A 15,512-nucleotide genomic window follows, 5' to 3' on the forward strand; every position below is an offset into this window, starting at 1 on the left:
TGAGATGTTAAAGCAGGATCTCATCTGCTCTAACAAGCAGACGTACATATCCTGGCCAATATTTGTTTCGGTTAACATCATTAAAACAGATGATCTCATCTTCATCTCAGTGCTGTTTGTGGGCGCTTGCTATTCGCAAATTGGATACTGCGTTCCTTATGTTACATCAATGACTACGTTTCAAAGTACATCATTGGCTATAAAACACTGGGTCACCCTGAGGGTGTAAAAGGTGTCATACAAATGATTGTCTTTCTTCCAATGGAATACAAGCTGCTACTGCAATTTAAAGTCATTTTTTGCAGTCAAAAAAGAAATTAGATTATTCAATAGTTTGAATGCAGTGCAACTTAACAAACATGGCAAAGTGGAAATTGCTATTCCTTCATTGTCATTGGATGAAAATCCTGGAACTTGCTATCGTGCAGCACTATGTGGCGTGTTTCACCATATCGGCTGCAACAGTTTGAGGGAAATGGCCCATGATCTCCTTGAGGGAAACAAGAGGTGGACAGCAAGTGCTGAACTTACCAGAGTGAGCCACATCCAAAAAATTTTTTAAAGTCATTTAGAATTATTTAAACCTGGCAAAATTGCATTAAGTGTAAGGCAGGTACTTTGGACATCATCTGTTGTAAGGGTTGCTCGTGTGAAGTTGATACTGAGCGGCATTGCTGAGCTGCAGGAAAGGATTCTTTACTTTGTTTGTAACCATACTGCACCTACCTGGGAGTGTTTGGAGCTGATGGTGATTGTCCAACACATCCCGAACCTGACGAAGCCACAAATTCGCAAGTGTTACCGTGTACAGATATTGAATTTTAGTAATGCAGTTCATGGCACTTGAGAGAAAAGATGACCAGCCTTCCCTTTCTCCACACTTGCAGGCAGATGTCGTTGAGGATTTTACTCCATAGCAGTAGAAATGTCTGACCTAGTTATATAACAGGCATTTTATTGGTTTTCATGCTGTTACAGCCCTCTCCTGTGCTCAATACACTAAGCAGTTAGACTAGAAGAGGGTTTTGCTGTGCACTGTCCATATGAGCACTAACCTGTTAATACGACAACAGCTGGCAGAAGGGGTTTGTGGGGGCAGTGCACACAAATGCAAGTGCTTTCCAGTTACTGCCTCATCTTAACCCTTGTTAAAAATGAACACACCACTTATCAATAAGGTTAATGTTGTCCCATAACTACCAACTACCTGTGACTCACCCTTCTCTTCTTACTTGGCAAACAACCAAATTGGGTGTGTATGCCATGTGTTCATAAATGTTTAAAGGCGATGTGTTTGGTATTCCTTTCGTAGGCATGTAGTTTCATCTTGTAATGATCAGAATGTTCTAATGATACGAATACAAATTGAGAATTTATACTGGCTTATCTATAAAGGAGGAACTTGAATTTATTTAGGGTCATGTCTCATCGTCAGGACGTTACGAGATGTATCTCACCAATGACTAACTCTTTGAAGCGCAGTCTCTCTTGTTATGTAAGCCCACAAGCAGCAAATGAGATGAATCACCAGTTAGTCTGTTTTTGGTAGTGATGGTTGAGGGACAAATGTTGATCAGGACACCAAGAGAACTCCCTGCTACCCTTCAAATAATGTCATGAAATGTTTTACATCCATTGAACAGACGATCTGGGCTTCAGTTTAATGACTTCCCTGAAAGATGGCACTTCGAGTCAGTATAGTGTCAGCTGAGGATATGTGCTGAAATACTGGAGTGGGACTGAATCCACAATCTTCTGATTTAGATGAGAGTGAAGCCAACCGAGGCAGGCTGGCATGAGTTATTATTTAAGAGCTTGTTTCTTTTGGAAAAGCAGAGACTTCAAAATGAGCCAGTTTAGTAACTAAGGTTTGAAATTACATTTCATGATAATTCTTTGTATTGCACTTAAGGGTTTGTATCTTGAATGAATTACCAATAGGACTTGAGACACCTTTTAATTTAGCTGGAAATTTGATAAGTATTACAGTTGATTTAATAGGTTGTGCATATATCATCGGTTCCATGAAATATTGTTTTTTAATTTTCATTGTTTTTTTTTCCCCCTCCCTTTTTGCTCAGTTGTTGGCAGCTACCTTGCAGTACCTTGCCCATGTATTGACCTAAATGATGAGTTGACAGGTTATTCAACCAGGTGGGGCCTCACAACTTATCTCATTCCTTTCCTCAACCATTTTCTGTGCATTTTCCAACAGGAGTTGAATGGTGATGCCCAATATTGTGAGCAGTTCACTGATTATTATTCCCTCCCTCATCCCTGAAGCACTGAGCTGTAGAGTCCTATTGCTTGAAATCAGTTTAGCCCTCATTACAGATCAAGCCTGAACCTCATGGGCAATGTAGCATAGGGCTACACTGATCAGTCTCTTTATCCGCTAAACCATCGGGGTTAAACCACAATTGGTGACAGGTGGCAGAGTGAGGAACAAAACTTTTTCATGTCGATCACTTTGAGCTACCAGGAGCTCTAGAGGATTCGTCAATATTTGACACTGAGAGATGTTTGTGATATAGTTTTGTCTCATCCTTTCCCTATTCCACATTGCCAACTCGTTCAGCATTGGAACTATACAATGTTTTGCATTGCCTTTGGTTTTTGGTTCAGCGTCATCCCATTTTTATTCAGAAGCAATTAACACATTTTTCTTTGCTCTGCGTCTCCCTCCTGCAGCTGTCCCCTTTCCACCAACTCATCGCTTGACATCTGAGGAGGTCTTCGACGTCAGTGGCAAACCTAGGGTGGACATTTTGAAAAATCATTTAATTAAAGAAGGTCGGGTAGAGGAAGAAATTGCACTTAGAATTATTAATGATGGAGCTGAAATCCTGCGGAGAGAAAAGACCATGATTGAAGTGGAAGCACCAATAACAGGTATGATGCCAGTTTACTTCCTGTGCCTGCTGATTTGAATGTGTTATATTCCTTCTCTCTCCTCCCTCTCACTCCTATTAGAAACCTAGTTAAGGCAAAGCTCAGCTGAAATAGATGATCTATTTTAATATTGCTGCCCAATGGAATTTCTTGAGGCAGTGTAGCGTTTTTGTGTGTGCGCGCGGTGTCCTCTTTAGCCCTAAGGCCGCCACTCTGGAATTTGGCTCCTTTTCTAAAGTAAATCATTAAACTTAAGAATTCACTGTTTAAATGCATTTTTAGTGCTTGCCAGATAGCTGACTGGGTGTAGGAGCTACACCATACAAGCCAAAAGGTCCCAGTATTGATTGAAGGTCAGTGTGAAATTAGCTAATTTTGTTCTTTCATTGGTAGTGAGTTTAAGAAGGCAGCTCACCACAACCTTCTCAAGGGCAATTAGGGATGGGCAATAAATGCTGGCCCAGCCAGCGACACCCATATCCTGTAAATGAATTTTTAAAAAGTATCACTGGCAAGGCCAGCATTTGTTGCTCATCATAATTGCCCTTGAAAAGGTGGTAGTGAGCCTGATCAGTGAACTGCTGCAGCCCATCTGGTGTAGGTACACGTGCTGTTAAGGAAGGGAGTTCGAGTATTTTGATCCCATGGCAGTGAAGGAACGGTGATATAGTTCCAAGTCAGGATGGTGTATACCTCAGAGGAGAACTTGCAGATAGTGGCGTTCCCATGCATATGCTGCCTGTGTCTTCTAGGCATTAGAGAATAACAGGTTTGGAAAGTGCTGTCGAAGGAAGCCTAGCGAGTTGCTGCTGTGCATCTTCTGCATGGTGCAGACTGCTGTCACTGTGCACAGTGATGGAGGGACTGAATGTTTAAGGTGGTGGATGGGGTGCCAATCATGCAGGTTGAGTACAGCTCTAACAACAGGCGAGAAGCTTGACACTATCCAGCACAAAGTAGCCCGCACGATTGGCACCCCATCCACAAACATTTAGTCTTTGCACCACCGACGCACAATGGCAGCAGTGTGTACCATTTACAAGATACACTGCAGGAGCTCACCAAGTCTCCTTCAACAGCAACTTCCAAACCCATGACCACTAGAAGGACAAGGGCAGCAGATAGATGGGAACACCACCATCTGGAAGTTCACCACCAAGCCATTCACCATCTTGACTTGGAAATATATCGCCGTTCTTTCACTATCGCTGGGTCAAAAACCTGGAACTCCCTTCCTAACAGCACTGTGAGTGTACCTCAGAGACTGCAACGGTTCAAGAAGGCAGCTCACTACCACCTACTCGAGAGAAATTAGGGATGAGCCGTAAATACTGGCCTAGCCAGTGACGCCCACATTCCATGAATTAATTTTAAAAAGTCCTCAATGCTTTCGAGCTTCTTGGGTGTAGTTGGAGCTGAACTTACCCAGACAAGTGGAGAGTATTCCATCACACTCCTGACTTGTGCCTTGCAGATGGTGGACAGGCTTTGGGGAGTCAGGAGGTGAGTTACTCACAGTAGAATTCCCAGTCTCTGACCTGTTCTTGTAGTCACAGTATTTAAATTGTTGGTCCAGGTAAATTTCTGGTCAGTGGCAACCTCCAGGATGTTAATATTCAGCGATAGTAATGCCATTTCATGTCCTGGGGAGATGGTGTTCTCTTGTTGGAGATGGCCATGTCTATTAGTTGTGTGGCGCAAGTATTACTTGCCACTTATCAGCCCAAGCCTGAATGTTGTCCAGGCCATGCTGCATATGGACACGGACTGCTTTGGTATCTGAGGAGCTGTGAATGGTGCTATACGTTGTGCAGTCATCAGTGAACATCCCACATCTGCCCTGTGATGGAAGTCATTGATGAAGAAGCTGAAGATGGTTGGGCCTAAAACACTACCCTGAGGAACTTTTGCAGCGATGCCCTGAGGTTGAGATGATTGGCTTCCAAGAGGCACAACCATCTTCCTTTGTGCTATTTATGACTTCAACGAGTGGAGCATTTTCCCATGAATTTTGCTAGGGCTTCCAGATCCACACTCAGTCAAATGGTGCCTTGATGTCAAGGGCAGTCACTCTCACCTCACCCCTGGAATTTAATTATTTTGCCCATGTTTAGACCACAGCTGTAATTAGATGAGGAGCCAAGTGTCCCTGGTAGAACCCAAACTGAACATCAGTGAATAGGTTATTGCCGTGTAAAGTGTCACTTGATAGCACTGTTAACACTTAACACTCCCGTCACTTTGCCGATGATCAAGAGAAGGCTGATGGAGCAGTAAGTGGCTGGATTTGATTTGTCCTGCTGTCTACATTGTCAGGCAGTCGCCAGTGTTGTAGCTGTACTGAAACAACTTGGCTAGGGGTGTGGCTAGTTTTTTAAAAATTCATTCATGGGGTGTGGGCTTCACTGGCTGGCCAGCATTTATTGCCCATGCTCTTGAGAAGGTGGTGGTGAGATGCCTTCTTGAACTGCTGCAGTACATGTGGTGTAGGCACACCCACAGCGCTGTTAGGAAGGGAGTTCCAGGATTTTGACCCAGCGAAGTGAAGGAACGGTGATATATTTCCAAGTCAAGATGGTGAGTGGCTTGGAGGGGAACTTCCAGGTGATGGTGCACCCATCTGTCTGCTGTCCTTGTGCTTCTAGATGGTAGTGGTCGTGAGTTTGGAAGATGCTGTCTAAGGAGCCTTGATGAATTCCTGCAGTGCATCTTGTATTTGGTACACACTGCTGCTACTGTGCGTCAGTGGTGGAGGGAGTGAATGTTTGTGGATGTGATGCCAAATCAAGCGGGCCGCTTTGTCCTGGATGGTGTCAAGTTTCTTGAGTGTTGTGGGAGCTGCACTCACCCAGGCAAGTGGGGAGTATTCCATCACACTCCTGACTTTGTGCTTTGCAGATGGTGGACAGGCTTTGGAGAGTCAGGAGGTGAGTTACCCATCACATAATTCCTACCCTCTGACCTGCTCTTGTAGCCACGGTATTTATATGGCTAGTACAGTTCAGTTTCCGGTCAATGGTAACCCTCAGATGTTGATAGTGGAGGATTCAGTAATGGTACATCAAGGGGCGATGGTTGGATTCTCTCTTGTTGGAGATGTTCATTGCCTGACACTTGTGTGGAATGTTACTTGCCACTTGTCAGCCCAAGCCTGGATATTGTCCAGGTCTTGCTGCATTTGGACATGGACTGCTTCTGTATCTGAGTCATCGCAAATGGTGCTGAACATTGTGCAATCATCAGGGAACAGCCCCACTCCTAACCTTATGGTGGAAGGAAGGTCATTGATGAAGCAGCTAAAGATGGTTGGGCCGAGGAAACTACCCTGAGGAACTCCTGCAGTGATGTCCTGGAGCTGAGATGATTGAATTCCAACAACTACAACCATCTTCCTTTGTACTAGGTATAACTCCAATCACTGGAGAGTTTTCCCCTGATTCCCATTGACTCCAGTTTTTCTAGGGCTCCTTGATGCCACATACTATCAAAAACTGCCTTGATGTTAAGGGCAGTCAACTCTCACCTCACCTTGGGAGCTCAGCTCTTTTGTTGATTTTTGAACCGAGCCTATAATGAGGCCTGGAGTTGAGTGACCAAGGCAGAACCCAAACTGGGTATCAGTGAGCAGGTTATTGCTAAGCAAATGCTGCTTGGTAGCACTGTTGATGACCCCTTCTATTACTTTAGTGATGATGGAGAGTAGACTAATGGGGCAGTAATTGGCCGGGTTGGATTTGTCCTGCTTTTTGTGTACAGGACATACCTGGGCAATTTTCCACATAGCCAGGTAGCTGTACTGGTACAGCTTGGCTAGGGGCGCAGCAAGTCCTGAAGCACAAGTCTTCAGTACTATTGCTGGAATATTGTCAGGATCCGTAGCCTTTGCAGTATCCAGTGCCTTCAGCCGTTTCTTGACATCACATGGAGTGAATCTAACTGGCATCTGTGATGCTGGGCACCTCCAGAGGAGGCCAAGATGGATCACCCACTCGGCACTTCTGGCTTCAGCCTTATCTTTTGCACTGATGTGCTGGGCTCCTCCAACACTGAGGATGGGGAGATTTGTGAGTTGTTTAATTGTCCACCACCATTCACGACTGGATGTGGCAGGACTGCGGAGCTTAGATCTGATCCGTTCGTTGTGGGATCACTTAGCTCTATCACTTGCTGCTTATGCTGTTTAGCATGCAAGTAGTCCTGTGTTTTGGCTTCAGCAGGCTGATACCTCATTTTTAGGTATGCCTGGCGCCGCTCCTGGCATGCCCTCCTGCCCAGAGTGGGGAATATACCAGGCCATGAGGTTACAGTTTGTGTTTAGTACAATTCTGCTGCTGCTGATGGCCCACAGTGCCTCGTGGATGCCCAGTCTTGAGTTGCTAGATCTGTTCAAAATCTGTCCCATTTATCACAGTGGTAGTGCCATACAACACGATGGGAGGTATCCTCAATGTGAAGGTGGGACTTTGTCTCCATAATCGTGGTCACTCCTTCTGATATTGTCATGGACAGACGCATTTGCAACAGGCAGGTTGGTGAGGATGAGGTAAAGTATGTTTTTCTCTCTGGGTGGTTCCCTTACCACCTGCTGCAGACCCAGTCTAGCAGCTATGTCCTTTAGGACTTGGCCAGCTTGGCTGAGCCACACTTGGTGATGGACATCCCCCACCCAGAGCACATTCTGCACCCTCAGTGCTTCCTCCAATTGGTGTTCAACATGGAGGAGCACTGATTCATCAGCTGAGGGGGGCGAGTACATGGTAATCAGCAGGAGGTTTCCTTGCACATGTTTGACCCGATGCCATAAGACTTCATGGGGTCTCGAGTCGATTGTTGAGGATTCCCCGGGGAACTCCCTCCCGGCTGTATACCACTGTGTCACCACCTCTGCTGGACCTGTGCTGCCCATGGGACGGGACATACCCAGGGATGGTGAGGGTGGTGTCTGGGACATCATCTGTAAAGTATGATTCTGTGAGGATTACTATGTCCGGCTGTTTTTTGACTAGTCTGTGTGAGAGCTCTTCCCCCAGATGTTAGTAAGGAGGACTTTACAGGGTTGATTGCCGTTGTCGTTTCCGGTGCCTTGGTTAATGCTGGGTGGTCCTTTTCAGTGGTTTGTTACAACTGGCTTAATGAACCGGATGGGCTTTTACAACATTCAAAAGTGGTTCCATGGTCATCGTTAGACTTTTAATTCCAGATTTTTGTTGAATTCAAATTCTACCATTCGAACACGGGCCCCCAGAGCATTACCCTGGGTCTTTGGATTACTGGTCCAGCGACAATACCACTAAGCCATCACTTCCCCTCCTGGACTACAAGTCATCCAGGGCAACAATTGGCCTCTGTACCCTGTGTGATGCAGTGAAAAGGACAGTCAGATTTTCTTCCTTTGCTCTGATACCCCCACAAGAAAATTGACTTAACTGAAGATCCACTGAGATCTGGATCAGTTTTGGCCTTGATGGTTAAATAACTGGTTAGTACTGACCAGCAAAGCCTACAATTAATTGTACAGGAACACATTTCAGGCTGTGTGGAAAGAATGAGGGGGGGTGGGAATAGTGGATAGTTCTTTCAAAGAGCCAACGCTGGCACAGGATGGACCCAATGATGACCTCCTCTGCTGTAAGATTCTCCTGTCAGAGGTAAACATGCACTCATCACTGATAATCTGGCTACTGGTTCTGATTCATATTATAAAGAAGAGTTATAAAATTTCTCCACGTTTGGATTTGTGTACTGTTCATAGCAAGATTGAATGTGGTTCTAGTCAGGACCTGGCCTGAAAAGATATTGATGGTGACAGAAAATGCCTTGCTGTTCCTTCTCTTGACACTCAGAGCTGAAGGAACTGATTGAGTAGTCTGCCTCACTGAAATGAAAATATACTTTCGATTTGTGAATTTTTCAAAAAGTAATCAGATTCTTGAAGCAATAATAAATTCCCTTCCCATTTGGTTTCTGCGACCTGCATTCCCCAAATACCTTGCACCCTAAGCATTGTGTGAGCTAGGGGCTTGTACACTCTCTCACTGGATGCTGAGTGATCTCTGAAGTAAATTTATTGAGCTGAGTCATCAAGTGCCGGACACCCAGGTTGATGAAAGCTCTTCATGCATGCAGCTAACTTGTCACAATTCACCTTTCAGTGCCATTTATTTTTTTAGCTCTCCATAGATACCACCAAAGGTAAAGTTAAAAAGATAAATAGATAACTAATGTACGTTGGAAGCTTCAAAATAAAACTAGAAACTACTGTAAGCATGGAGCAGGTCAGTCAGCTTTTTGAAAGAATGGTTAAAATTTAGGATGGAACCCAAGACTTCATAGTTTTAAATGAGTTTACAAAGGATGGATCGTTCTATATCTTGCACCCTGTGTAGAGGAAGACACTGGGTGTTCAATAAGGTTAGGAGATTTCTTTGCAACAAATTAGATTCCTAGTGAAGTAAGATTTAATGAAGCTGGAGAAGGGCACAGTACTGCACAAGCATAAATTGAAAATTATCCTGTGTTTTGACACTCTTCTAATTTTTTTTCTTCTTGCTCCCAGCTTAGTTGAGAAGTTAGTCAGCAAGACTGATCACTGCAAGGAACTACAGATGCTGCATCAGCTGCCATGCACTAGAAAAAGTTCAGACAATTGATCTTTTATTTTACGGTAGCTACACTGTTAGTATAAGTGATTTATGTAATTGCTCTTCTCACTGCCCCACACACACAATCTAGATTAAGCCTCTTATGGTAAGCAATCATTTGACTGATGCCTGATTAAGCAAATTATAATTTTGCATTAAAAATTATTCCCAACAGACACCACTGAGTGTAAGATGAGTAGCAGCCGTCTGAAGGTTAACATTACTTTATCTATTTCATTTCAGGCTAACTTATCATTGTTCATATTTTGAAGTTTGCCATTTTAAATGCGTTGTCATAAACAAAAACAAAAATCTCGAATGATTCTATTTAAAGTGTAGAATTAGCAGTTCTACTGTTGGGATTTAAACTTTGTGGCTATTTGTGTCATGTTTTATGACATTTTAACTTCATGGTTATTTAAGCACGGGGTCGGTTACCTCAGTTGGATAGATGGCTAGAATGTGATGCAGAATGATGCCAAAGGAACAGGTTCAATCCCCATACCAACTGTAATAGTTCATGGAGGCCTATCTCCTCACCTTGTCCAGGCTTGTGGAATAGTGCCCCTAAAGCTATGTATGTATATGCCCAGTGGGATGTCTCTAATGAAGAGAAATGCCAATGGTCCTTATGGACTGTAGCTAATTACATTAATTATCTATTTAAGCCACAAAATGAATGGGGTACATTTCTATGTGATAGATGTTCAGGGTGAGCATCTATCAGTGTTTTGATGATAAATGTTGATTTGAGTCTAAAATTCAGCTGTTGTCTTCTAGTATGTGGTGACATTCATGGTCAGTTCTTTGACATGATGAAGCTATTTGAAGTGGGAGGGTCACCAGCCAGCACCAGATACCTCTTCCTTGGCGATTATGTGGACCGAGGATATTTCAGCATAGAGGTAAGCAGGACTGGTGAAATCTCTTCGTTAGCAAACTTTGCTTCGCACAATAAATGGAGAAGAAGGAAAATAGTATGAGAGGCATTTACAAAGTGCTTGCATGTTCATTATTGAATTTGAGCATGTATCAGTCTGTTTAGTTCTCTTTCTAAAACAAGTTGCTTTCTATGTAATCACATTACATTAGACGTTATCAAATATTGACTGTCAAACCATACTACCTTTGTTCTGCAGTTGAGCTGCATTGCAGAATACCATGTTTAGTTTCTGGTTGTGTTGTTGAACCTGGGCTAAGATTCTTGCTGCTGATTGCTGTTTAGTGCCTCTTACAGATCTGCATGTGGATCAAAACAGGAATGAAGTTTGCCCATTAGTCTGCTGTCCAGGTCCCTCATGACTAACCAGTTGGTCAAGGAAGCACAGTATTGCCACCACCAATGCTGAATTCTGTACCCCAGCAAGAGTCAGCCCTTCTGACACAGGAGGGAAGAAATGCCCCAAAAAAGTGGTGTCAGCAGAAATATCCTGAATGTACAATTTTTTTCAGTTTTGGAACGTAGTGATTTGCCACTATTCTCTTGTAAGTGTTATGGGGGGTTTCTTCTTTTCAAAGATAGACTCCTCAGGGAACCACCAATAATCTTCATCAATATGAATAGATTTTCAGATCTCTGTGTTTAAGCGCGCATGTTGATAGTGAGTGCTGATAGCATCAGTATTATTCTTCACATAAAATCCAAGCCATTAGCACGCGCTCGTTTGCTCGCTCTCATTCTGACACACCTTCAGCTGTTGTGATGGAGGGGGAGATTTTTCAGGTGAAGGCTGTCAGTACGTATCAAATCTGGTATTGCTCAGATTGAGAAGTTTCTGGCCAAAACTTAATGGGGCACAGGTCTTCAGGCTGTGCTGTGTGGCTGCAGGCTGGTGAGTCTCTCCTTATTCCCACCCGCTATTCTCACAGGCACACCCTCCAATAGAGATCAATGCATAGTGTTTAAGAGTGGGAGTGCTCTGGCTAGCTTTTCTGGCTCCGGAGCTAATTGTAATACCTTAACCACTCCCTTAATGGGATCAGCTAACTTACCTGAATTGAACCTTGCCTTTTTGGGACAGTTTCCCAGATTTAACAACACCTTTGCCCTATAGGCTGATTTAAGGTACTGCTTGAGGAAGAGATCCCATACACGTTTTAGTAATGTTATTCCCTTTTTCCTGTTTAGCTGCTGCGTTCCAATTAAGAAGTAATTAAAATCTCCCAAACAAGTTTATTTCAATTTGTCTCTCTAGTCTGATTCCTTACACAATTTGGAGGTTTGTAAAATATCCTAAAAACGTAACATCATTATCATTGAGCTCCAACTATATCAACTCTACTGTTTCCTTGTCTACATCAGCATGTGTTCCCTGTTTTACCACTGTTGCCACTCCAAGTCCTATCTTATCTTTTCCACACCTTCTCCATTCCTTCTGCATGTTTATTTTCCATTCTCATCCAGTTTGGAGCCAGGTTCCTACTTGAGTCTAGATCTTCCTGTAACATAGAAACTGGAGTAGGCCATTTAGCCCATCAAACATGTTCCTCCATTTAATGCAGGCTTGCCCAACATACGGCCTGGCCCACAAAGCCCCTCTATGCACCCCCGGAGCTAGTTTTCAAAATGCCGGTCAAACAGGTAGATTTGAATGGAAGATTCTGCATGGAGAAGCTGCTCCTATCACAGTCAGTTTCTCTCCAACATTTGCTGCTGATAGGCTCAATGTGAGCCTATCAGCAGCAAATGTGGGAGAGAAACAATCTGTGATTGAAGGAGCAGCAAACACCAGCAGCAGTGAGTTTGGGGCCTGGGGTGAGTGGCCCAGGGGGGCAGAGGTGCCAGGGCAGGTGCTCCAGGGAGCAGAGGTGTGAAGGGCCGGGTGCCCCAGGGGGCGGGGGTGTGAAGGGGTGGGTGGATGGCCCAGGGGGCAGACATAGTGAGAGATTGGAGACTGAGAGGATATATGAAAGTGTGTGGAGGGGGCACGTGGGTGGATAGAGAGAGAGAATATGTCCATCAGTCATCTCACTCCCAGTATCTCATTCACCCTTACCCCCATACACCAACATGAGGGTGGATGAGAGGACACCCTGAGACTGGGAGTGTGCCCCACACACACACACCCCCTATTATTTCTCATTGTCTTTTTGGTCAGTAAGTTGTTTCTTTTTGTATCTTAGTTTTATATTGAAATTCTTATTTGTTGTTGTACCAAAGCTCTTCCTTCCAACGCTTGCTCATTGGCCCCTAGAGTGAGAAAAATTTTGAAAAGTGGTCCCCCCACTCGAGAAGGTTGGACAAACCTGATTTAGTGGGATCATAGCTGACCTGTGACCTAACGCAGCATACCGACCTTTGCGCCATAACTCTTAATACCTTGATTAACAAAAATTTAACAATCTCAGATATAAAATTAATTATCAATTATTGTTTGCAGAAGAGAGTAAAATAATTGCTTCCACTTGCCCCAGTTTATTTCATGCAATACACGGATTTTAACCTGTTTATGATTTTTTAAACACTTTGTTTTTAATGACTATTGTACTTCTCCTCAGTGCGTTCTCTTCTGTATTTCCCTCGTCCATTTTATTTTATTCCTCCCTTGGCTATATTGTTTCTGCATGAATATTAGCAGTAACTATTTCATCCTTCATTATTAGCTGTTCCTGCTTGGTTTTATTTTCCCAGGCCTTGTCTATCCTGATCTAAATATCTCATAACTTCCTTTTTTAAGAATGTTGCCAAAATACATTTGCATGCTCCTTCAGAAGAGCTCCCATCTGTCCTAGTATTAGTGCCAATGCCTAACAGAATAGAGCCTCTCTGCTCTCGCAGCTTATTAACCAAGCATTAATTTCCCTAATCTTGCCATTTTACTACATGGATGGGAAAGTAAATCAGAGTTTACTACCTGTGAAGCTCTGATCTTCTGCCTGTTTCTTAATCTACACTCATCCTTCAGAATTTTGGACCTCTCTCTGCCTATAGTATTGAGTCCCGCAGAGGCCACAGTAACTGATTGCTGTCTGTCATCTTCAATCTTTTCCAGTTGGTACAAAAAAAATGTTAATATATCCAAGCACCCAGGAGCCAACAAAACATATCCGCCTAACTTGTAGTTGACAGGCAGTTAAGTGCCAACTGGGCTATGATTACAGAAATTTTGATAAGTAAAGTTCACAAGAATGGTTAGACTGACTGCTTGCCACTCCTTGAGATCTTGTGTGAGCCTGGATGACCCTTGAATAGGATGGCACTGTGTTCACTAGAAGCTTTCCACTAACAGACACTGCTGGGCAAACTGTGTTTTGTCAACATAGCTAACCACTTCCAACTTTAAAAATGTATGCATATGTTTTTAGTTTAACTGAGCCCACTAGTATTGGTGTGTTCCTCTTGACAGAAACATTTATAAAATCAAATAGTGCTGAAGGAGGCCAGTCAGCCCATCATGCTTGGACTAGCTCTTTAGCAGAGCTATCCAATTAAACCCACTCTCCCCTTTTCCATTGGCCCTGCCAATTTTCCTTTACATTTGTATGCCCGTTTGCCTTTTGAAAATTGCTATTGAATTTGATTCCATCATCCTTTTCTGGCAGTGCATTCCAGGTTATTATAATTTGTTGCATTTTAAAATAAATTCTCCTCATCTCCCCTCTGGTTCTTCTGCCAATTATCTTAATTCACTGTCAGGTTACCAACTCGCCCACTAGTAAAAGCTTCTCCATGTTTACTAAAACCCCTCAAAATTTTAAACATCTGTGTTAGATCTCCCACCAGCCTTGTCTGCAATAATAAAAACAAACTTCTGCACTCCCTCCACATAACTGAAGTTAGTCATTCCTTTTTTTCATTTGTTCATGGGATGTGGGCTTTGCTGGCTAGGCTAGTATTTATTGCCCATCCCGAATTGCACTTGTTCAGAGGGCTTTCTTAAGAGTCAACCACATTGCTGTGGGTCTGGAGTCACATATAAACCAGACCAGGTGAGGACGGCAGATTTCCTTCCCTAAAGGACATTAGTGAACCAGATGGGTTTTTACAACAATCAGCAATGGTTTCATGGTCATCATCAGACTTTTCTAAATTTTTATTGGATTCAGATTTCACCATCTGCTCTGCCCCAAAGCATTCCCCTGGGTCTCTGGAATACTAGTCCAGTGACAATACCACTATGCCACCCCCTCTCCTGTTGATCCTTTTTTGTCGAAGTGGCATTGTGCTCCTGCCAAGTAACACACTATTTACCCAGAAAAAAGAAGCAGAATTTTATAATCTAAACTTAAAATCTCAGTTCAATAAACAGTTGCTGTGCAACATATCCACAGATTATCTCCTTCTTGCCAATAATTTCCCACTCTTGGGTGTCAGTCGTGGCTTAGTTCATAGCACATTCACCTCTGAGTCAGAAGATTATGGGTTCAAGGCCCATTCCAGAGACTTGGGCTCATAATCCAGAATGAAATTTCAGCGCACTACTGAGGGAGTGCTGCACTGTCAGAGGGCACCGTCTTTTGGGTAAGATGTTAAATGGAGGCCCCATCTGCCTTTTGGGTGGATGAAAAAGATCCCATGGCAGTATTTCAAAAAAAGCAAGAGAGTTTTCCTTGGTGTCCTGGCCAATATATATTATCCCTCAATATAGACATCAATAAAACACGCTACCTGGGTCACTGCCTCATTTCTGTCTGTGGGACCTTGCTGTGTGCAAATTGGCTGCCATGTTTGCTACACTACAGTAGTGAGTACATTTCACAAAAAGTACTTAACTCCTGTAAGGGTTCTTTGGTTTGTGCTGAGCTTATAAAAGCTGCTATATAAATGGAAAACTTACTTGCCTCTTACCAGATATCCATTATAAAAGTCACTACGCGCTCTTTCCATCTCACTGTGATATTAGCACACTTCATTTTGTGGTCTCTGCTTACTAGAGGGAGCTTTACTCTGCGTCAAAACCATGCTGTGCCTGAGCTGGGAGAATTTGATGGGACAGTGTGGAGGGTGCTTAACTCTATATCTGCTGTACCTGCTCTGGG

At 43.4% G+C, this 15,512-nt stretch overlaps 1 protein-coding gene across 3 annotated transcripts in view; it reads left to right on the top strand.

Annotated features, from left to right (window-relative positions):
• LOC121270814 (serine/threonine-protein phosphatase 2B catalytic subunit beta isoform) overlaps window positions 1-15,512 on the top strand; it is a 75,157-nt gene that overhangs the window by 24,859 nt on the left and 34,786 nt on the right. For 2 of the 3 annotated variants that reach the window (XM_041176269.1, XM_041176270.1), the window contains exons 2-3: window positions 2,692-2,892; window positions 10,314-10,438. In XM_041176269.1, the coding sequence (XP_041032203.1) occupies window positions 2,692-2,892; window positions 10,314-10,438 (326 nt within the window). Of the gene's footprint in view, window positions 1-2,691; window positions 2,893-9,448; window positions 9,557-10,313; window positions 10,439-15,512 lie in introns of those variants that run through there. The other variant, XM_041176271.1, reaches the window with a different exon arrangement.

The sequence above is a fragment of the Carcharodon carcharias genome, chromosome 28, assembly GCF_017639515.1.
Source record: "Carcharodon carcharias isolate sCarCar2 chromosome 28, sCarCar2.pri, whole genome shotgun sequence".
Lineage (NCBI taxonomy): Eukaryota > Metazoa > Chordata > Chondrichthyes > Lamniformes > Lamnidae > Carcharodon > Carcharodon carcharias.